This window comes from Oncorhynchus kisutch, linkage group LG8 (assembly GCF_002021735.2).
Source record: "Oncorhynchus kisutch isolate 150728-3 linkage group LG8, Okis_V2, whole genome shotgun sequence".
Classification (NCBI taxonomy): Eukaryota; Metazoa; Chordata; class Actinopteri; order Salmoniformes; family Salmonidae; genus Oncorhynchus; species Oncorhynchus kisutch.
Genome location: NC_034181.2, coordinates 34,077,245 through 34,100,686, shown reverse-complemented (window position 1 = coordinate 34,100,686; position 23,442 = coordinate 34,077,245). Strand labels below are relative to the sequence as shown.

Genomic DNA, 23,442 nt, shown 5'->3' with positions numbered 1-23,442 from the left:
CCCCGCTAACTTTGCCACCGCTGCTGAAAATAAATCCTTTGGGCAACACCGCACACACACAATCATGTACGCTGCTGCTACTCTGTTTATCATATATCCTGATGCCTAGTCACCTTACCCCTATAGATATCTACCTCCATCCCTCCAGTATCCCTGCACATTGTAAATATGGTACTGGAACTGACCCTGTATATAGCTTCTTACTTTTTCAAAATTCTTATGTGTTTTTGTTCTACCTTGGGTTTGGAGCTGGCAAGAAAGGCATTTCACTATACGTGTGCATGCGAGAAATTGAAATACCTCATCCCTATTCTGTTCTCCAAGGGCTGTGGCCGATCACCAAGCAGAGGCTTAGACAGCAGACGGCCTTCCCTCCATCTAATCCACCCCTCAGAAAACAAGACTCATTGTGCTGGGTGGAAGTCTGTCACGCTGTCGTGGAACTACACCTGTGGATCTGCCTGGACTCCATTACATATCAAGACACAGCAGTGGTGGGAGTCTGTGATTGACTCAGCCTGAATTTAAAAACAGGTTCATAATTGTGCATCACTGGTCTTAATACAATACCCCATAATTTCAAAGTGGAATGCTGTTCGAAATGATTACGAATTAATAAAAAATGAAAAGCTGAAATGTCTTGAGTCAATAAATATTCAATCCCTTTATTATGGTAAGCCTAAATAAGTTCAGCGGTAGACATGTGCTTAACAACTCACACAATAAGTTGCATGGACTCACTCTGTGTGCAATAATAGTGTTTAACATGATTTCTTAATGACTACTTCCTCTCAGTACCCCACATACAATACATTTCTATTTATTTCACCTTTATTTACACAGGGAGTCACAATGAGATTAAACATCTATTTTACAAGAGAGCCCTGTACACATTACAATAAAAACAGATATTAAAACATACACGTGTATAAAACAATATAATACAGCACACAATTAACAAAACATTTAAATGTACTAAAAGCAATCGCATTCAACTACATAGAGGTCCTCAATCTATCATTTAAACTGCCTGAGTGACACCAGTACATCTAACTGCAGTGAACTCTACAGATTGTTCCACAAATTAGGGGCAAAAAAAACTAAAAGCAGATTTTCCTAAATATGTGGAGACTGAAGGGATCTCTGGTGTTATCCATTCCTGTGAACGGGGGTTCTCTTAACTTATGATTCTTACCTTAATTAATGAAGTTACATATGAAGGGAGTTTCTGTCAGATTGCTTTGTAAATAAATCAAAGAGAATGCAGCCCTCTTCTTACAGACAGAGGTCCATCCTACATTTTTATACAGACGACAATGATGGGTCCTAAAATTGTCCCCTGTGATGAAACGTATTGCAGAATGGTAGACTGTGTCCAAGGGTTTTAAAACAGAGGTTGTGCCGCGTGCATGTAAATAATACCACCAAAATCCAATACAGTGAGAAGCGTTGCTTGAACAATCTTTCTCCTGTTTTTAATATTAAGGCACTAAGGCATTTCGATATTTAAAAAAAATATATAGCTTCTTAGATTTTGATATGCATTGTGAAGGACAACTTGTCATCCATCCTGTCAGGTCTCTCAGCCGAGTAGTGAATTTCAAACACAGATTCAACCACAAAGACCAGGGAGGTTTTCCAATACCTCGCAAAGAATAGCACCTATTGGTAGAGGGGGAAAAAAAACATTGAATATCCCTTTGAGCATGGTAAATTTATTAATTACACTTTGGATGGTGTATCAATACACCCAGTCACTAGAAAGATACAGGTGTCCTTCCTAACAGTTGTCGGAGAGGAAGGAAACCACTCAGGGATTTCACCACGAGGCCAAGAGTGACTTTAAAACAGTTACAGAGTTTAATGGCTGTGATAGGAGAACCCTGAGGATGGATCAACAACATTATAAGTACTCCACAAGACTAAACTAATAGACAAAGTGAAAGAAGGAAACTTGCACAGAATACAAATATTCCAAAACATGCATCCTGTTTGCAACAAGGCATTAAGGTAATACTGCAAAAAATGTGGCAAAGCAATTAACTTTGTCCTGAATACAGTGTGTTATGTTTGGGGCAAATCCAATACAACACATTACTGATGATCACTATTCATATTTCAAGCATAGTGATGACTGCATCATGTTATGCGTATGCTTGTAATCGTTAGGACTGGGGAGTTTTTCAGGATAAAAAAAATGTAACTGAATGGAGATAAGGCAAAATCCAATAGGAAAACCTAGTTCAGTCTGCTTTCCACCAGATACACCTTACAGCAGGACAATAACTTAAAATATAAGGCCAAATCTACACTGGAGTTGCTAACAAAGAAGACAGTGAATGTTCCTGAATGGCTGAGTCACTGTTTGGACTTAAATCCACTTCTAAATCTATGGCAAGACCTGAAAATGGTTGTCTAGCAATGATCAACAACCAATTTGACAGAGCCTGACGAATTTTGAAATTATATATATTTTTTTTAAATGGGCAAATATTATACAATCCAGGTGTGGAAAGCTCTTAAGAGACTTACCCAGAAAGACTCACAGCTGTAATCACTGCCAAAGGTGATTCTAACATGTATTGACTAAGGGGGTTGAACACTTATCTAATCAAGATTTTTTTACAAACGTTACAATTGGTCTTCCACTTTGAAATGACAGAGTATTGTGTGTATATCATTGGCAAAAAAATGTCAATTAAATCAATTTTAATCCCACTTTGTAACAAAACAAAATGTGGAAAAAGTCAAGGGGTGTGAATACTTTCCGAAGGCACTGTATCTGTCTGCTAGACAGGCTGCTGCTATTATATAGTCTCGTCTGCTCTCCCTTATCCTATTCCTCTGTCTCTTACTCCTCCCTTTCCCGTTTCCCCTTCATCTGTGCCTCTCTCTGTATTTGCCCTTTGCCTCTGTTCCCCATCCCCCGCTCTCCTCTCGTTTTGCTCATTCTTTCCATACAGTGGTTGAATCTGACAACACTTATATAATGGCTTCACAGCCCTCAGCACTGAGGAATTACTAGCGTTCCTGAATATTTCCCAGCTAGCTTAGAGAATCTGTGTGTGTTTTGCAGTCTCCTTTATTGGCATATCTATTTATCATTCCTTGGCTGGCTGCCTCCCGTAGCAGTTTGAAGTGCTCTGTACCATGTCAGGAACATCTCACTAGACTAGCAGTATCTCTGCTCTTCACTGTGATGCTGCTGTTTTCATCTTCCTCTGCTATGGTGCTTAATCCTGAGAGAGGCCCATCAAATCTAGGTCAGCAGCTCCATTATTTATTAATTGTTTGTTTCACAGCTAGCTCATATTCCCCACATATTCCGTACTCAGAATCCCCCTCCCTATCCTCCTCCCAGTCCCAGCTCACAATGTGGTGTCTAATAATACCCTGGCTGCCCCAGGGGAAGATGCTGCCACTCAGCAGGATCCCACACAGCACAGTAGAGGGTGTGTGAGATGTCCTTGTCCTTGCCGCTGTCCCAACAGGGAGGTCAGGCCAGGGATGACTAACACCGGGTAGAGCTAGGGCTGTTACGGTGACCGTATTACTGCCACAACGGTGGTCACAAGTCATCATCGCAGTCAAATTCCACATGACCATTTAGTCACGGTAATTATGCATCTCCAAGCTCTGCTGCTGCTGATGGTCATTAGTAGCCTACCAAACTTGATAAGTGCCTGGTACTCAGCACTCTGTTGTCCCTCTAATCACTCTGACATCAATTCAAATGTTTTCGATAGTCAAATCAAACACTTCATGAAAGCGCATGAGCTCATGTTGAGCAACATTTCAACAGGCTATGCAATTGTGTGAGAAAACAGAGTTTTGAAGGCTTCTATTAAAAATAGGATCCCATCAGCTTTCTATAGGCTAGGCCTACTATATTTATTAACTTCACTAATAATCACATTGCTTGTCTTTACAACAGGAGTATAGCCTACCTGGCTGGAATGAATAAACCACGGGAAAAGCGTCTTCCATTCGCTATTTAGATGCATAGATGACAAGTAGTTTTTCCCGCTGCCCCTGTTCTGAGACAGGTGCATGATAATGGTGCAGTCTAAATCAAAACCAATTTCACACATATATTATTAGGTGTAAAGACAACACTAAATCAAGAATAGTCTGATGGGTGACAATATTAGCTTATCCCTTGTGAATGATGTATTATCCCTTGTGAGTGATGCATTATCCCTTGTGAGTGAACACTTTTTGATTCCATGATGTGTTATTTCATAGTTTTGATATTTTATTCTACAATATAGAAAATTGTTTTAAAAAATAAAGAAAACCCTTGAATGAGTCGGTGTTCTAAAGATAATTTACCATAAAGTATCACATGCATAACTGCATTTGAGAACAGCATTTTCCTCTAATTGATTGTATTTTGGAACGTTTGCCGTGTGTGCATTGCTGCGCTTATAATGTGAAGAAATAGCCTAATAGTTCATCAACATTTTAAGCTAAAACGTTCTGATCTGTTGCATCAGCCTCATTGCTTTTAAATGTTTGTGGTTGTATTAATTTGGGATCTATCGCATCCAACAACTGTCCCAGCGTATGTTTGGAATATTTATTTAATGCACAGAAGAACAAGTTGACCAAAAGAATGGGTCAACTTTTGTACTATGGGGAATAGTAGATTAACATAGGCTAGTGCTGTTTGTTAGGACTACTCATCTTGTTGTTTGATGAAAAGTATGCTAAATGTAGACAGTTCTTCTAAAATCTTCAACGTGGACTCGGGATTTGATGTATCCCCGATGTGTGTCCGTCTTCACTTCTAGCCTACTTCTTAGCTTTGAGAAGGACCTGATCATGTGATGGGCATTAGCTAATACGAATTGAGATATCTGAGAGAGCCATGTGAGCGAGAGGTGCCTCGGAGTATGGCAGCCTGAGGAAGGGAATTATAATTATTATATTAATCCGAAGAGCACAACAGCCACTTTGGTCGCAAAATGCATAGATGTTTTAGGGGGCATTACAGCCACACAAGGGGGTTGTCATCTGGAAATTCAAGGCCTGGTGAAAATATTATCAAGTGCTTATCAAATTGTGAATGAGAGACTGATGAAGTGTGTGCAGCCTGCACAAGAAACAACTCAGAGCCTTTCATGCAACTTAAAAAAATATATATATATTAGTCGCATCATGCAGCCTTAGAATGTATTAAACATCAAAACATATAGCCCAACATTTGTATCTCAACTAAAGTTGCAGAAATAACTTATAAATAGCATACATAAATAGCATATAGGAGGACCTGTTTCTTTGTTAAGCGCTCAACACAGAATAGCCGCATGTGCGCACTTCCCTGGCAATCATTTGGAGAAAATGTCCTGTCTATTTGATTCAGCTATGTTCAATTGTATTCTTCATACTATAAAATATATGTTTTTAAATAGTGCCATGGAATTCTAAGCAAATATTGTCTGCTAAATGAGCTGGTGTAGCCCCCAGCCATATGGCATAGCCAGATCAGGGCCTAACATAAGGACAACTCAGAGTATGCTATTCTATTATTCTGAAATAGACTACATTTTAATTCATATCATGTTCCTTTAGACCTGTCTAAAGTAAATAATAGTTTTATTGTGAAGGCTATATTACATGGATTTATTAGACTTTTAAAATGGTGATGTTTCAAAGGTCTGCATCAGTGGACTGTAGGCTATGCGTGGAAGCCAGGAGTTGCTAAAATGTGTTTATGTTCATTAACGGTCAGTTACCGTGACACCGGCAGTTATTTGCTTGACAATCAACGCCACAGCCCTAGGTAGAGCAGGATAGTTTTCCCAATGAGGCAAAGCTCATTCTCTTGCCCCTTATTCAGAAAAGGACTGAATTGACTAGAAATTAAACATCCTCCGGAATAGATCAGCAAAATGGCCAAAATTACTATTCTGCTAACATTTGACGTGTAGAAGACACCAACAGGACATAGCTAGCTAAACAGCAACAGTAAGTGTGGGTGTAACAACATAGCACTCTGGGAACAATCTTGGTTACTAACAACTCCCACCGACTCCAGATGGTAGAGTAAGAGTGGGAACAATCATTTCTTCAGTGCTTTTTCAGAATCACCTTCCAGGTGCCATGACATGTTGATGAGCAGAGAAACCGTACTAGCAGAGTGTCATCCACTGTGTTGATGACAGGTGAAGGGAGACCAGAGCAGTGAGCAGCACAACCTTCCCCCGAGCCTCTGACCTAGAAAACAGAACCTGTAGAAAGCAACACACACTGACTGTGCCAGCCCTATTCATGGGACACATTCTCAGAGCTAGCTAACATTCCACACATCTGTGTCTGCTGCCACTTACCGTAAAACTTTAATTAAACGCAGTCTCAAATAGCAGCTTGTCCCTTTTAATAGCCAGGAATCGGCACACATTTCAGCAAATAATTGCCGGTTTCAAACAAAATGCGGGATCTAAATGAATTTTTATGAGTGAACTTCAGTGAGTACCAGAAAGATTGAGCAAAAGAAGAAAAAGGAGAACAACATCATTTCCATTGAGGAGACTTTTTACGCAAAATCGGGGATGTATGATAGGCAGCCTTTGCAAGTCTAATTTGCGATGGATTTGTTATTATAATGTTTATACTGGTTACAAACGGTGTGGTAGTCTTTTCAACATCTTACAGAGCAAAAGCTTCCTGCATTAAGGAAATAGATGCCTGGACAAAACAGAAGGAGGTCTCTAAAAAGCTGCGGTTGTGTTCCTTACTTATGACTGGCTCACCTCCATCAACGAACTGATCCCTTGCTGAAGAGAAAATATTCATTACCATTAGCTGCTATGTTATGCATTTACACTGTTAAACCTATACTTTTGGAGGGTTTCTGTGACCCAGCAGGCACATAGAAAAATATATTCAAGTCAGTACCCAGCCATTCCTGGGAGAGAAAACAACAGCACAGCTACTTCCCACATCACTGCTTGTTTACTCTGGGCATTTAGTAGCTATAAATAACCACAGAGTGTCAAATGACTCACCACACCATGCTAAATAACCACTTAACCTCAGCCAGCCAGGCAAAATGTCAGCACAGTTAAGAGAAAGCTGTCCTATCCAAATCAGCACTTTAAACCAAACCAATCAAAATAGGAGTACATTTCCTAAGTAATCAACACTGACCTTTGACATGTCCTCTGCCCCTCCCAGAGGAAGTTGTGGGCGGTGGGCTGAGTGCCTCATGAGAGACTCCGCCCCCATGTCCAGCCGAGGACGCTTCATCTCAGCATATTCCACCTCTGATAGGCTGTTGGGATCGGGCAGGTATATGTGCTCATAGCGGATGTGTTGCTCCTGACCTCTGTAGGGACAAAGAGAAAGACAGGTAAACAACTAACATCTGTAAGTGTGGTATATCAAACTAGGAGGAAGTCAAGCCAGCAAACTGGCACCATAATAGTTCTGAGCTGATGTAATAAAATAACCACTGGATATTCAGAACTGTATATTTGTTAAATCAATTCACACAGATCAAATTCAATGTTGCGGGGCATAAAATAAAAGCCCTCTATTTAGGGCTGGGCGATACGGCCAAAATATCATATCAAGGTATTTTTCAAATTTGACAATATTTTATGCTTTGATTAATAAAAGTTCAACAATTGCATTATGAGTAGTGCGTGACCCTAGGGTGGCAACACATATCTGAAGTATTTCAATGGGTTTTTCACCATTTTGATTATTTTATACTGTTCAATTCAACTTCAACCCAAAATAATTTCCTGCATTTCCATAAATTTCTGCATTTCCTGCACTCATTTGAGATCATTTCCACACTGCCACGATATGGGCAAAAATACTAGGCCTTATTTTTAACCAAATGTTGCAATTGTGATTTAGATCAAAACACTTGTGACCTTTTGGAATCATGGAAATAGAATGTTTATTATAATTCTAGTTAGAATATAAATAATAGTGGGCACTTTGAACACAGTTTTTGACATGACAACGAATGAAAATGTAGCGGACGAGTTATTGTGACAGGGTAGGAACCAAAGTGATGGTCAGTGTTCCCTAGCGGACCCTATAGTCTTTGGCTACATTAAATCTTTATTAATGTAGCTAACATATTCATGCTTCGCCTATTCCTCTTGATTAAGAAGTACTTTTATTAGCTAGTTAGCTAGCCATCTAACTTATCCATTAGCATTAGTAGCTAACACGATTTAGCTTAACTTGCTAAGAAAAAACAAACTAGCTGTTTGCAGATGTAACAAACACAATATAATATTGTCATTATAGAACGCTAGTGGATTTATATTAAGATCAAAGTGGAAACAACATTGTTGCATGTGCTGCATTGACCATGCAGACCGAAAGTTTCTCGTGGTCAAGCAACAACAAATGTGCTCCTTAAGTGACAGGGGGTGGGACTCGGTCTGTGTGGAAAGCGGCATGGAAAGAGAGAGAGCGGAGAGGGATGACTCAAGTAGAGGTGTAAACTATAAAAATGGGCGTCACAAACGGCGCATCACATTTAACAAACCAAACATTCAAATACCATTATAGAAAGTAAAAACCCAAACCGGTCCATGCATCAATACCGGTACATAGTAAAATACGATATACTGCCCAATACTTTCCCCTATTAACAAAATAATGTTCCATTGTGTATTATATGACATATTACAGTAATATGGAGTTATTCACGGTCATTGTGTATTATATGACGTATTACAGTAATATGGAGTTATTCACAGTCATTGTGTATTATATGACGTATTACAGTAATATGGAGTTATTCACGGTCATTGTGCTGAATTTATTTCTTTTTTAGGAAGAGAGATTCTAGACGTCACCGTCTTGAGTGATTGCCAATATCCATTCCTAAGAGCTCATCCACCCCCTCCGTACAATGGTATAAGTGCTTTATCACTTGAGAACACCACTCTGCTACATGAAAAAGTGTCAATCCATGAAACACTCAAAGCAGATAATGGTCCTGGGGGAGACAAGGGATTTGACAACATGACCATAATGATGAACTTCTCCATTTGTACGGCCCACACGGTGAGCGGGCTAAACAAAGGAAACGACACAAGAACAACCAGGCCTATCCTATCCCACTCACCGCGTGACCCACTTACGGCAGCATACAGGCCTTGCCTATTTCTGGTCCCTTCTGTACATATGCCTAGGTTTACACAACTGATGCATTCCATGTCTGCACACAACCCCAGGGCGATTAGCTAAATGTTTGTGGTCCTACTGACCTAAAATATTACTTGTGTCTGTACAGTATGACCAGATAAGCTAAAAGGCTCAGTTGGTAGAGCATGGCACTTGCAACGCCAGGGTTGTGGGTTCGATTCCCACGGGGGACCAGTACGAACAAATATGAAAATGTACTGTATGAACTCACCAAGGTGCTTTGGATAAGGCTAAATTACTCAAATGTAAAAATGCAAATGTAAAAACCCATGACTTAAACAGAAGGAGCAGCATAGTTAGTTATTGGACAGGAATGCTGAGGCAGATCAAACAGACACCAAAAATGAGTTCTGTAACCCACCTTCCGACTGCCACTACTAATACACTACACTAAAACACAGCATAACACCTAGTTGCTCTTCTATCTTTTTGAATTGTCAAGTGGTCACTACTCACTAGGGCCACACACAGACACACAAAACCATGACTGACCTCTCCTGCGGCCCTTTCCCTGCAACATCCCTGTACTGTAGCTCCGAACCAGAACAGAGCTGGGAGGCCTGGAATGCTAACAATTAGATGGCTAAAATCATGGGTGGAAGGGAGAAGAGGGGAGCAGAGCTGCAATACAATAGGTCTTGATCTGCTGTACGTGTGGTTTTAGACTCACAGTACATTCTAACTCAGGGAATTCAAACAAGCAAGAAACGTTATAAATAAGGGTCTGGAAAAGCAGGCTGTGTCCTTCAATGTTCAGTGAAATGAAAGGCTTTGAATATTCAGTTCACTACTAATCTCGTTCCCGGACACTTCCGCCCGAACGTGTGAAGAGTCTGGTGGACCATCGAGTCAAACTTGGCCTTCGTTAGCCAATAGAGAAAGACCGGGAGAAACTCCTGGCGTATAGGCTTAGGCTGACTCACCTTAATCTACTAACCATTCATCTCCCACAACACCTTCCCCCTTACCCCCCCTGTAAACTAGCACACCACAACACCTTCCCCCCCCTTCTATGGTCACTCCCACTAAGGCCAACTTTGAATCGTTGATGTACCATGCTTATATACGCAACAGCCTGGGGACGAGGTTAGTTCACTACATACATCAGTTAAGGTTAACGACTTGGTAATGGTGCTCTGTTCCAGATTAGGCCATGATTTTCTAAAAACCTGCCCTTGAGGCATTCTTAGGTTGATGCTGGAATGTCAGTGACAAGACTGGCAATGTCAAAATGGAAGTGGCTTCTTAGGGGTGGGAAACAAATGGGAAACACAACCACAATTGCCAGTGCAGAGCCACAAAGGACTACTGTGTGGTTCATTTTAGTGCCAGTGAGCAGAAAGCGTTGTCTTGCAGGGTGCCACTGGTACTATAATAATTTAGCCAGGATCTGCTATATTCTCCCCAATGACGAGACCGCAGGAATGTAGCAGTTACATATTACACAATCCTGAATCTGCATGTGAAAGGTGTCATGGGGTGGCCTGGACTGAGAAATGACAGAAGTCCTGGTGTATACTTGCTTAAAGGGATAGTTCACCCAAATGACAAAATGACACATTGGTTGCCTTATACTGTAAGCAGTCTATGGACACGGTATGACAGGAATCCATGCTTTGGGTTGGTTTCCCTGGCACTGCTTCCCCATTCAAGTCATGGGACTGATATTATTAATATTTTTTTCAAATCATCTAAGTGACTTTGTTGAGCTTTACAGTAAAATTTTTGTTACTTTCAGATGATTTGGTCATGACACGCGAAAAATGCTAATAGCATGACTTGAATGAGATTTGGGAAATGCCCCTAAAATTACCATACCTTGTCCATAGACTGCTTACAGGGAAAACAACATGTAATTTGGGTGAACCATCCCTTTAAAAAGTGATGAAAAAAAAAAATAGGTGGCAAAAAATGTATATCCAGATGGTGTGTTAAAGCCCCCTCACTCCCCTTTTAGATACACATCCCTCTGATTGCCAGAGGCTTGGCACTTACATAATCACATCATCAAGCTCTGTGGCTATTTTATATTCCTCCCTTTTCCCTCTCCCTCTCTCCAAGCTTATGCATGAGCGTGCAACATAATCTGATCCCTGGGGAGGATTTGACAGGAGTAAAAAGGGGTAGAGGGGTGAGGGACATCAGGGAGGAGGCGCTGCGCAGCGCTGTGATACAACAACGTCTCCATTAGTCTCTCACTGGCTCAGGTCCCCTTATGAGCAGAGCACAGATCATGCGTGCCGATAGCGCCGCGTTATTGTGGAAGCACTACGCGTTTGTGCCTTTGCCAATCCCCCCCCCCCCCCGAGGAAAAGCTGCAGCTGTGCCGAGAGCAGGGGAGGCTGGGAGAGAGGGGGCCAGGGGTAGAAGCTCCATGGCAGGGACGGGGAACTGAGTACAGGAAGAGAGAGACAAAAAGGAGAAAACATCAAACAGATAAAAACGGGATTACCAGTCGACTCCGCAAACTAAACATCAGAGACAACTGTGTTTGATAGTTGATTAAAAAAAATCAGAGGATAACGTCTACGTGATGCAATAGCCTAGACTGAGTGCTGTGCCTTAGGCAAAACAACACAGTAAGGAAAGGGAAAATATTCCACTAAAGCGTCCTTCAGAGAATTTGTTCAAATAAGGATAGTTCAAGACTAAGGTTATCATTAACTTTCCGCATAGAACAAATCAACAGATTCCCTGATCCTAGCACATCACCCCTGCTTGCTCATCATTCTTTAGACACACCAAGGTCTCCTTTAGCTTTCAAAAGCACTTAACTGAAAGGCTAATGCTGAGAAGAAAAGAAAGTTCACTGACAGCCCTGCTCCATTTATTTCAGGTGACCTCGTACAACCTCTGAGACTCCTGGTACACATAGCCCACGGGCCTAGATTAGGCACCTAAACATTTTATTTTAAAGTGGTTTCTGCTGCTCTACAGTAAAAGCCATTATCCCTGATGGGATTTAACAGGCCAATAGGAAGAAGAGAAATAGTATGTGTGAAAGACTGAAAGTGTATTACAAGCACATAGAGAGAACACTGTTTTGCTTAGGGAATCAAATTGTCATCATGCAGTAGATATTAGAGGTCGACCAATTAATTAGGGCCGATTTCAAGTTTTCATAACAATCGGAAATCTGTGTTTTTGGGTGCCGATTTTGGCGATTTTTAGTTTTTATATATACCTTTATTTAACTAGGCAAGTCAGTTAAGAGCACGTTCTTATTTTCAATGACGGCCTAGGAAGGGTGGGTTAACTGCCTTGTTCAGGGGCAGACCGACAGATTTTCACCTTGTCAGCTCGGGGGATCCAATCTTGCAACCTTACAGTTAACTAGTCCAACGCTCTAACCACCTGCCTCTCATTGCACTCCACGAGGAGCCTGCCTGTTACGCGAATGCAGCAGAAGCCAAGGTAAGTGGCTAGCTAGCATTAAACTTATCTTATAAAAAACAATCAATCAATCATAATCAGTAGTTATAACTACCCATGGTTGATATTACTCGTTTATCTAGCGTGTCCTGCGTTGCATATTATCGATGCAACGCAGGGGGATGATATAACAAAAGCGCATTTGCGGAAAAAAGCACAATGGTTGCACGACTGTACCTAACCACAAACACCAATGCCTTTCTTAAAATCAATACACGGAAGTATATATTTTTTAAACCTGCATATTTAGCTAAAGGAAAATCCAGGTTAGCAGGCAATATTAACCAGGTGAAATTGTGTCATTTCTCTTGCGTTCATTGCACACAGAGTCAGGGTATATGCAACAGTTTGGGCAGCCTGGCTCATTGCGAACTAATTTGCCCAAATTTTACGTAATTATGACATAACATTGAAGGTTGTGCAATGTAACAAGAATATTTAGACTTAGGGATGCCACCTTTTAGATAAAATACAGAACGGTTCCATATTTCACTGAAATAATAAATGTTTTGTTTTCGAAATTATAGTTTCCGGATTCGACCATATTAATGACCAAAGGCTCGTATTTCTGTGTGTTATTATGTTATAATTAAGTCTATGATTTGATAGAGCAGTCTGACTGAGCGATGGTAGGCAGCAGCAGGCTTGTAAGCATTCATTCAAACGGCACATTCGTGCGTTTTGCCAGCAGCTCTTCGCAAGCACAGGGCTGTTTATGACTTCAAGTCCATCAGCCTAATGGCTGGTGTAACCGATGTGAAATGGCTAGCTAGTTAGCTGGGTGTGCGCTAATAGTGTTTCAAACATCACTCGCTCTGAGACTTAGAGTAGTTGTTCCCCTTGCTCTGCATGGGTAACGCTGCTTCGAGTGTGTGGCTGTTGTCGATGTGTTCCTGGTTTGAGCCCAGGTAAGGGCTATACTGTTACACTGGCAATACAAATTTGCCGATAAGAACATCCAATAGTCAAAGGTCTATGAAATACAAATGGTATAGAGAGATATAGTCCTATAAATACTATATTAACTACAACCTAAAACCTCTTACCTTGGAATATTGAAGTTTCATGTTAAAAGGAACCACCAACTTCATATGTTCTCATGTTCTGAGCAAGGAACTCAAACGTTAGCTTTTTTACATGGCACATATTGCACTTTTACTTCTCCAACACTTTGTTTTGCATTATTTAAACCAAATTGAACATGTTTCATTATTTATTTGAGGCTAAATGTATTTTTATTGATGTATTATATTAAGTTAAAATAAATGTTCATTCAGTATTGTTGTAATTGTCATTATTACAAATAAATAAAACCTTTTTTTTTTTATTAAATCGTCCGAGTAGTCGGTATCGGCTTTTTTGGTCCTCCAATAAATCGGTATCGGTGTTGAAAAATCATAATCGGTCGACCTCTAGTAGATATAGCCTATGAGATTTCTATAGAACCTACACGTGTGTAGTGACCTGCAATTTGACAGTGATATATCCTACCACAGCTATAGTTTAGGTTTTTAATGATAGAGGAAGGGAGTTCTGATTGGACATGTAGGGCCAGAGCCCATACTGGGCTATAAACAGGTTTCCATCCAACCTTTCTATGCGAGTAAAGTACACCTCCAATAAAACATTTCACAACAGGCCTGATGGTAACAGAAAATGTGTAGGTAAACTTTAGACAAAACGGTATGCTAGACAAGGTTGGATCTTTTTGTGTCAGTAAAATGAATTCTGAGAGAAATGTCGGTGGAAACGCTTTTATTAATATAATAACTATCATCACGCAATGACGTGTGTGGTCCTACCACTACAACTTATTGGGAAAGCATGAGGTTTATTAGGCTACAGATTAAATCAATTGTGATGAACTTCACAGGGTGGTGAAAGTGCAAGGTGATCTTGATGCTCCCGAGTGGCGCAGCGGTCAGAGCCACTGCATCTCAGTGCAAGAGGTGACACTACAGTCTCTGGTTCGATTCCAGGCTGAAATCCAGGCTGGTGATTCCAGGCTGGTGACATGACGATCGATGCTTGACTGCCATTTGAAAAATAAAAATATGCTCGCTTTTCTCCATAATAATGTCATCAGGAAGACTAGTCTACCCACACTATATCTGTTAGCTGTTGGCTAAAGCACATCTGTCAAGACCAGAGCAGACACATTTTCTATTTAACACAATAGTTTCTGTGACAAACTGATCGGTAGAGTTGAAAATGCAATGGAAACACATTGAACATTATATTTTAATTTGGTGCATGAACATTTAAAAGAAAAAGTACATTGTGTCTGCACTGTCATCTGTTTAGTCTGTTTAATGGAAATACACCACTGCTGGGAAAATGTGGAGATTTTCTTTATGCAGAGTTTAGAATTAGTCGCATGAAATCTGTCGCCAACTTTTCACTTTGAATTTCATTCCTTATTCATCCTTCTAATATGAATGACTTGTCTCAATGAGGAGGATGCTCAGACACCAAATATAGCAGAGTGCCTAGAACTATGCTTCTGAAGTGAGTACCTGGCACCCCAGAGGGAAAGAGACTGATGCTTTGCCAAGGACAGATTCACACTATTCAGAAAAGGTGTGTGAGAGACGGCAAATTCTCAGGGTGGAATCTCAGCCCACTTGAAGCAATGCTGAGCATTTAGGCCTAATGCTTGACTAGGGGACTCACAAGCTGACGCCTCTCCGCAAAACCTGTCAGGATGCTCTCGATGGTGCAGCTGTAGAATGTTTGAGGATCTGGGGACCCATGCCAAATCAATGTCCTCTTGGGATAATGACGAGAACAATGTGGTGTTCATTTGTGCTGACAGAACTAGTGGAGTCCTCTACTGTACCCAGAAAGAAGACAGGGCAGAGAAGTAGTGGTCAAGGAAGGACACAATGCTCCCTGGGAAATGCTGCCTGGGCAGGTTCTTCAATAACAAAGTCCCAGAGAGCCAGTAAGCCTGTCTGACTGATACTGAAAGACAAGGCACAGCCAGCCACACACAAACGGTTGGCCGCACACTGCTACACATTACACACACACACTGACACAACTACCATCTGGTGTCGGCCAATGTGTCCCAGTAGAATTCCTGAGGGTAATGCTGCCTAACTCACTTGACATCCTCTTGAGACAGGGCCTCCATTACAACCACAAAGAAAGATGTGCAGGTGGATTTCTAGAGAGGAGAGTGAACTAATACAAATGAATAGAAAGACCTCCCGGAGAGCCACTGCTGCACAGCGCTGCTTTGACAGCCATTTGACTAGTATCCAGTTGACCTCATGAGAAAAACACTTCACTTCAGTTGCATCTTGCACTTTCTTCCTAGCTAACATATGCAGGAATATTGGCTAAGTCAATCAACTGAAGAAAAAAAATAATAAAACACTTTGCACTCGAGGCCTTTCATCTGTTACGCATATACATAATTCATAACCACTCATCAAGATGACTCCTCAGAAAAAGCATGAACATATAATGAATGAACCACTAGGATAGATAGAATACCTGACTCTTCTGAGATGCGCTACATACATTGTAATGCTGTGTCTGACATGGCTCTACTGTAGAAGGCTACCAATAACCAGGCTACATTACGCTCCAGTCCAGAGCAGCTCAGCACCACACATTACAATAGAAAGACATGGGTGTGCCAATTACATTAGGTTTGCGTAAACTTAGTAACGAGGGAGGGCAAAACATATTGGCTCTGAGGGTTAACACAGAACTGACAGAAAAATGCTGAAGGAAAGTGTTTTGCCTCAAAATGACTTGATTTTCTCTGCTGCTCTGTCTGTCAAAGGATTCCATGAAGATGAAATAAGCATGCCAACATCTGAACACCCATCACACTAGAACAAATTGTGTTCTTAAAAAAATGATTGTAGGTGATGACCGAAGGTGACAGGGGCTTCTAGGAATGTCAGAGATCAAAGAAACCCATGTGTTAAAATACTTGGGGGGGGGGGGTCAAGGGTGTGTGTAACCATGTCAAATAGTAGTACAAAGTAGTAGCAGGCTACGTACCTCTCATTCCCTGGCTGGAACTCGGACAGTAGAGAGGGTCTGCGGCGGTGGGGCTGAGCCAGGTGGGAGCTGTAGTCCCGAGAGTGAGGGTGATAGTCCACCAATCCCACATCCTGAAACATACAACATAGCAACGCATATGAGGAGAGGACAACTGGAACATAACTGTACGCAAAACAGACAGCAAGACAAGTCTATGGCGGCGTGTTTCAACTCTCACCAATGTTTTTTCACTTATTCCCTTTATTTCTCCCTCTACCTCCCTGGACATTACTGTATAATCCTCACTCTCCATTTCCCTCACACACATGAGAGAGTGGCCTTCTCTACACGTGCACCTCTCTCACTGAGCTGAGGGATTGACTGTGGGGAAATGGACCGTCTGTCTACCCTTATCTCCTCCTCAACGTGATGACGAGTTGGAGTGGGGGGGGGATTAACAAGCAGGCGCAGCTGTGGGGATCCTGGGGGGGTAGCCCTTGGATTCCCTCCTTAGAGTAGAGAGAGGCTCAAGCCAACATGGGACATCACGCCACAAGATGAGCGTACGCACTAGCTAGGGGCCTCTTGCGGGAAGTCTACCTCTGATCCTGTAAACCAACCATCATAACCATTATGAAATGAGGGAAGACGTGAGGCCAACATGATTCCACCATTTAGTTTTTTCACCTTTATATGAGCCCTGCATGAACACATCATTGAACAAGAATTACACTGTACATATCTACACAACATGAAAAGCAAACAAAACATGAAAACACACATTCTTCCGTAAGAAAGGCCCTATATACATATATATATACATATATATATATATATACATGCACCCGATTTGCCCTAGAGGCACCAACCATGACATGAACTATCAACTCAAACATCTAATAAGGGAACAGGTTTTAGGGTGCCCTGTGTGCGCCCTGTGTGCGCACAACAGCGTAGCCTCAGAACGTTACTGTAGAAAAACACAACCTTGGGCCCCTAGGGTCGTGCTCCCTCCATCGGTGCAGCATAATTCTCTGTTGACAAAATCACTGCTAACGATTGGGAGCCAGGGGTAACATCTACAATTATACGCTCAGCTTTTCATGTGAAGGTGCTAAGTACCAGTGTTCCTGGCTTCAGCGAAAACCAGCCCAGAGTTTCCCAGGGCTCTTACCGTGTGTGCCCGTGCCAGCTGCAGTGGTAGACTGGCAGGGTTTGGCAGGTGGCGGGTGTCCACAGCCCTCCGGCCCTGAGGCACAGACTGGGGGTGGGAAGACATACTGGTGGAGCCGCTTCCTCTACAGACAGGAAGTGGGTGGGACTGTAGAGCAGGCGCTGTACATCATGGGTTGGGTCCTGTAGACAGCAACCTGTAGGGAGAAGAGAACAGCAAGGTGAGACACTTGTCTCTTACAAGTCAGGACAGTCGACCAGCCCAAATCAAGCCACTTTGAAGTCAGACATTCTAAATCAGGGCTTTAGGAGTATTTGGCACGGCTATCAGCTTTCTGAAGAACAATAATAGCCTAATCCTTCTAGTAGATTGAGAAGGGTGAAACACTGTTTGCCCACCAGCTCTTTTGGAACAGTTACAGTCGAATGTTTCAGTGCATCCCGGTTTAAGTGTCAGTACATCTCTTCAGCAGCTGCTAGCACTTTCCCTGCTCCTGAGGGAGGGGACTGGGAGATCTTGCACCTGCTTGACCGGATACATGGCTCCCTGGTCCTGCACACTGAATGGCCTTCTGTCCCTTGCACTGGAGGAGTTGTCTATGAACAGCTAAGTCAAGCAGCTAGTTTATAGCCTAATTCCCAGGGTTTAACAGGGATTTCCATGCACTGTATGTACACTATGTTAAGACATGGATGTTCCAACACTAATTAAGTTTTAACGCCAAGGACATTTCACCAAACGGCAGCAAATGCACTTCTAGTGTGACAGAGACGGATTCAAATGGATTATGATACAACAAGTGCTCAGTGCTGTGTTTGGTTACTCCCCCACAACCACTTTGTAAAACCTCAGGGTAGTTATTAACCAACATTTCCAGGGATGTTACTCCACCAATACGCATCTGTCCCCGGTTCAAATGTTTAAGATGCAAGTGCATTGGTGTGCGGGACCCAAACCGATCCAAAATGTAGAATGCTTGGTTCAGAAAATCGATTCAAACCTTGCGAATCGCTGGTTCACTAAAATGTTTTGCTCATATTACTTTCTTTCTACATTCTGAAAATACCTCATATTTTGTGACAATTAATGCTTTTTTTTTTAAGTAACCTTTATTTAACTTGGCAAGTCAGTTAAGAACAAATTCTTATTTCCAATGATGGCCTACACCAGCCAAACCCGGAAGACGCTGGGCCAATTGTGCGCCGCCCTATGGGACTCCCAATCACTGCCGGTTGTGATACAGCCTGGATTCAAACTGATCACGGTGTGCTGCTTCGTACGCAATATTAGGCTTTGTAATTTGCTAGATTATTATCAAATACGCTGTTGAAAATGTTGCTCAACCAGAATAAAGTAGCCTAAGAAACCACCTGAGATGCGACTCATCTGGTCTACCTGCTGATCAGGGCTAGATTATATTCAACATTTTTTTCAGATTGTTAAGGATCCCCATCAGATTCAGTAGTTTTGCTTTAATCAAATCAATGTACACTACTGGTCAAAAGTTTTAGAACACCTATTCATTCAAGGGTTTTTCTTAATTTTTTCAATTTTCTACATTGTAGAATAATAGTGAAGACATCAAAACTATGAAATAACATGTATGGAATCATGTAGTAACCAAGAAAGTGTTAAACAAATCAAAATATATTTGATATATTTGAGATTCTTCAAATAACCACCCTTTGCCTTGATGACAGCTTTGCACACTCTTGGCATTCTCTCAACCAGCTTCATGAGGTAGTCACCTGGAATGCATTTCAATTAACAGGTGTGCCTTCTTAAAAGTTCATTTGTGGAATTTCTTTCCATCAGAGTGTTTGAGCAAATCAGTTACCAGCTAACAAGGCAGAACAGTTGAATTGTTGTTAACACACCCTTCTGTCCATCTCCAACTGTTTGAACAGAATGCTAGCCTGTCCGCTTTGCTCCAATGATGAAATCAAGTGGCCAACCTTATTTCTCAGAATGAGAACGAGTTGCCAATTCCTTATACAATTGTTTTTTATGCTCATGCTCATTAGACAGCTAATGTAACAGTCTGTGGCTAAAATGCTGCTAACAGTACGTGATACCACAATGCGCAACAGAAACTGAGCATTCATTGGAGTTGAAACATTAAAAAAAGGTTATCGTTAGAAAGGTTAACTTCTCCTCTATTACAGTAAAATAATGTCTCAATGTGTTTCAGTGTCCATATGACCCATTCTGTTGGACCAAACCTCAAATACTAATATTCAGTTGAAACTGCTTGTTGTCAGAGTGGAAGAAGTGATCTTTCATCTTTGTTGCAGTGAGTAGCAGGGGTAGGGGCTTGGTGCCTGCATGGGAAGGTGTACAGTGCACACAGGACAGAAGGCGAGGAGACCAACGAGATATGAGAACAAGCAGACCTAAAAGTTCATAAAAATGTCAAATAAAAAAAAAACTGATTCCTGTAATATCACACAATTCAAGCAAAGCCAGTATGCAGTGATAATGCATTGGGCCTCATTGCTACAGAACAGCTTTTAATAGGTTAATATTTTTTTAGCAGCCTAAAATCCACTCTATGGTGAAGCAAATTGGTGGAGTAGTCAGAAACATCCTTCACCATGAAATCTGAGCGGTAGCTGGTTTGGTGACCACTGCTGTATCACATCAGAGCCCGTGTGTATCCAGGGGTCACATTAACACAGGATTGTGTGTTTCATGCAGAAAAGGCACGATAAAACACAGAAAAAGATATCTTGCTGCGTTTGTAACATTGTTAATTGCTTGTTATTGCAAATTCTGCTCCGCTTTAGTCAGGGTTTGCTCCAAATCATGAATGGAAAAGGACTAATCGCTTCAGTTGCATTTCTCCGCTCTGATTGATGTGTAGGCTACTTTTCTCCAGTGTAGTTTTTCTCTGGTAGCAAGTTAAAATGAAAGATTAACTTCAAGAAAAACATTAGGAAACGTAGCTTGCTACATTCTCCTTTTATGATAAAACAGAAATATAAATGGCTATGCATTGTTTTTGAAAAAAATATATCTTGCTTTTTCATTATAAGCTGCAAGGCCAAATAGCGTTGCACTTCTATTGTAATCTGATGAAAACTATTTTCTGCCGAATGTGTTGCACTAATGTATTTTCTGTGAAGAAAAACTATATTTCCACGGCCCTTATCACTCTAATGAAGAAGAAAAAAAAGTGACTTTCAACATAAAAAAACGCAGGTGAAATGGTTTAAAAAAAACAGATTTTTTGATGGTCTGCGTTTTGAACATGCAGATTTCTGAGAGCTAATGCGTCCCCTGCTATCAAGATACGTGTCGAATCGTCCTGAAAGGGAAAGATTCGGATAACAGAATAGTTTTTTTCTAGGTATTAAACAACTGTGTGATCACGCTCTCCGCAACGGAAGTGAGTAAGACATTCACAATGTTGACCTGGGCCAGACGGATTACCAGGACGTGTACTCCGAGCATGCGCTGACCAACTGGCAAGTGTCTTCACTAACATTTTCAAACTCTCATGCGCTGACCAACTGGCAAGTGTCTTCACTAACATTTTCAAACTCTCCCTGTCAGAGTCTGTAATACCAACATGTTTCAAGCAGACCACCATAGTGTTCTTGGGCACAGGGACTTAAGTAACCTGCCTGAATGACTACTGACCCATACCACTCACGTCTGTAGCCATGAAACGCATTGAAAGGCTGGTCATGGCTCACATCGACACCATTATCCCAGAAACCCTAGACCTCCAATTTGCATACCACATTAACAGATCCACAGATGATGTAATCTCTATTGCACTCCACACCACCCTTTCCCACCTGGACAAAAGAAACACCTATGGGAGAATGCTATTCATTAACTACATCCCAGCGTTTAACATCATAGTGCCCTCAAAGCTCAATACTAAGCTAAGGCTAAGGACACAGGGACTAAATAACTCCCTCTGCAACTGGATCCTAGATTTCCTGATGGGCCGCCCCCAGGTGGTAAGGGTAGGTAACAACACATCCGCCATGCTGATCTTCAACATGGGGGCCCCCAGGGGTGCGTGCTCAGTCCCCTCCTGTACTCCCTGTTCACTCATGACTGCAAGGCCAGGCACAACTCCAACACCATCATTATGTTTGCTGATGACACAACAGTGGTAGGCCTGACCACCACCAACAACAAGACAGCCTATAGGGAGGCGGTCAGAGACCTGACCGTGTGGTGCAAGGACAACCTCTCCCTCAACGTGATCAAGACAAAAGGAGATGATCGTGGACTACAGGAAACCTCAAAAGGTTTTACAGCTGCACCATCGAGAGCATCCTGACGAGTTGCATCACTGCCTGGTGTGGCATCTGCTCAGCCTCCAACCGCAAGACACTACAGAGGGTAGTGCTTAAGGCCCAGTACATCACCGGGGCCAACCTTCCCGGCCATCCAGGACCTCTATACCAGACAGTGGCAGAGGAAGGCCCTAAAAATTGTCAAAGTCTCCAGCCACCCTAGTCATAGACTGTTCTCTCTGCTACCGCACGGCAACCGGTACTGGAGCGCCAAGTCTAGGTCCAAGAGGCTTCTAAACAAATTCTACCCCCAAGCCATAAGACTCCTGAACAGCAAATCAAATGGCTACCCAGACTATTTGCACCCCTGCCCCTACGCTGCTGCTACTCCGTTATTATCCATCCATAGCCACTTTGATAACCCTACCTACATGTACATAATTACCTCAACCAGTGCCCCCGCACATTGAACCAGTACCCACTGTATATAGCCCCGCTATTGTTATTTACTGCTGCTCCTTAATTATTTGTTTTTCTTATCTCTTACTTTTTTTTGTTGGTATTTGGTCATGGGCTTGTAAGTAAGCATTTCACTCTAAGGTTGTATGTGACAAATAAAATGTGATTTGATTGAGCGGAAGTCGGTTCTCTAGAGAGAAATCAAATAATTCACGGGAAACCTAGTCAAGAAATACGTGGGACGCTGGGCTGAAGGGAGTTGTAGTTTTCATTAAGCAAATATTCAACCTAGTTCAGCGCAGAAATGCGGTAATTAACTACAATGACCATAATCCATTGCGCTTGTTCTTTCCGGCACGGACTGAGATGGCTACACTTTTATGCCTGCTCCATTAGGTTAGATGGGTAGACCACATGAATGAGGAATGTAAACAATGACGAGAGGGACAAAGACTGTTTGTGAATGTAGGCCTTATTTACTTAAGAAAAACGAGTAAAATGGTGGTCAGACAGCTCTGCAGCATGCTTAGGCAGGATAGAATATTATCTGGCTGCTATTGCCTGGGCAAAGATGAGATGACGACTTTAAGAAATGAATAAAGTCATCAAATAAAAACTAAGGAACATACCCAACTGAAAATTATTTCATAGTAATTTAATTTTTCCCATTCATGTCTACACAATGTGGAGAGAATGGGATTTTTTCAATGTTATGGCAATTGAATGTTCACCATTTTTGGCTTTGGAATTCCCATTTTTTTGCTTTTTAATGTCATAATTTCAACAACAAAAATATAAAATCCAAAATTGAAAACCATGATTCATTTTTAATCTAACCAAAACCGAACTGTCCTCAAAAAGCACTAACCGTTCAGCATTAGCTCAGGGACAAGATCTCCTATCCTTCATGATGATGAAGAAATGTAAATAAAGAGTGGG

At 41.7% G+C, this 23,442-nt stretch overlaps 1 protein-coding gene across 1 annotated transcript in view; it reads right to left on the bottom strand.

The window, feature by feature from the left end:
• The window catches only part of LOC109895822 (nuclear receptor corepressor 2), a 125,384-nt gene that overhangs the window by 77,760 nt on the left and 24,182 nt on the right, over window positions 1-23,442 (bottom strand). Inside the window, exons 2-4 of the mRNA XM_031829429.1 lie at window positions 17,789-17,984; window positions 16,633-16,745; window positions 7,153-7,330 (exon numbers count right to left, since the gene is read on the bottom strand). Of these exons, the coding sequence (XP_031685289.1) occupies window positions 7,153-7,330; window positions 16,633-16,745; window positions 17,789-17,893 (396 nt within the window). The 5' untranslated portion in view covers window positions 17,894-17,984. The remainder of the gene's footprint in view (window positions 1-7,152; window positions 7,331-16,632; window positions 16,746-17,788; window positions 17,985-23,442) is intronic.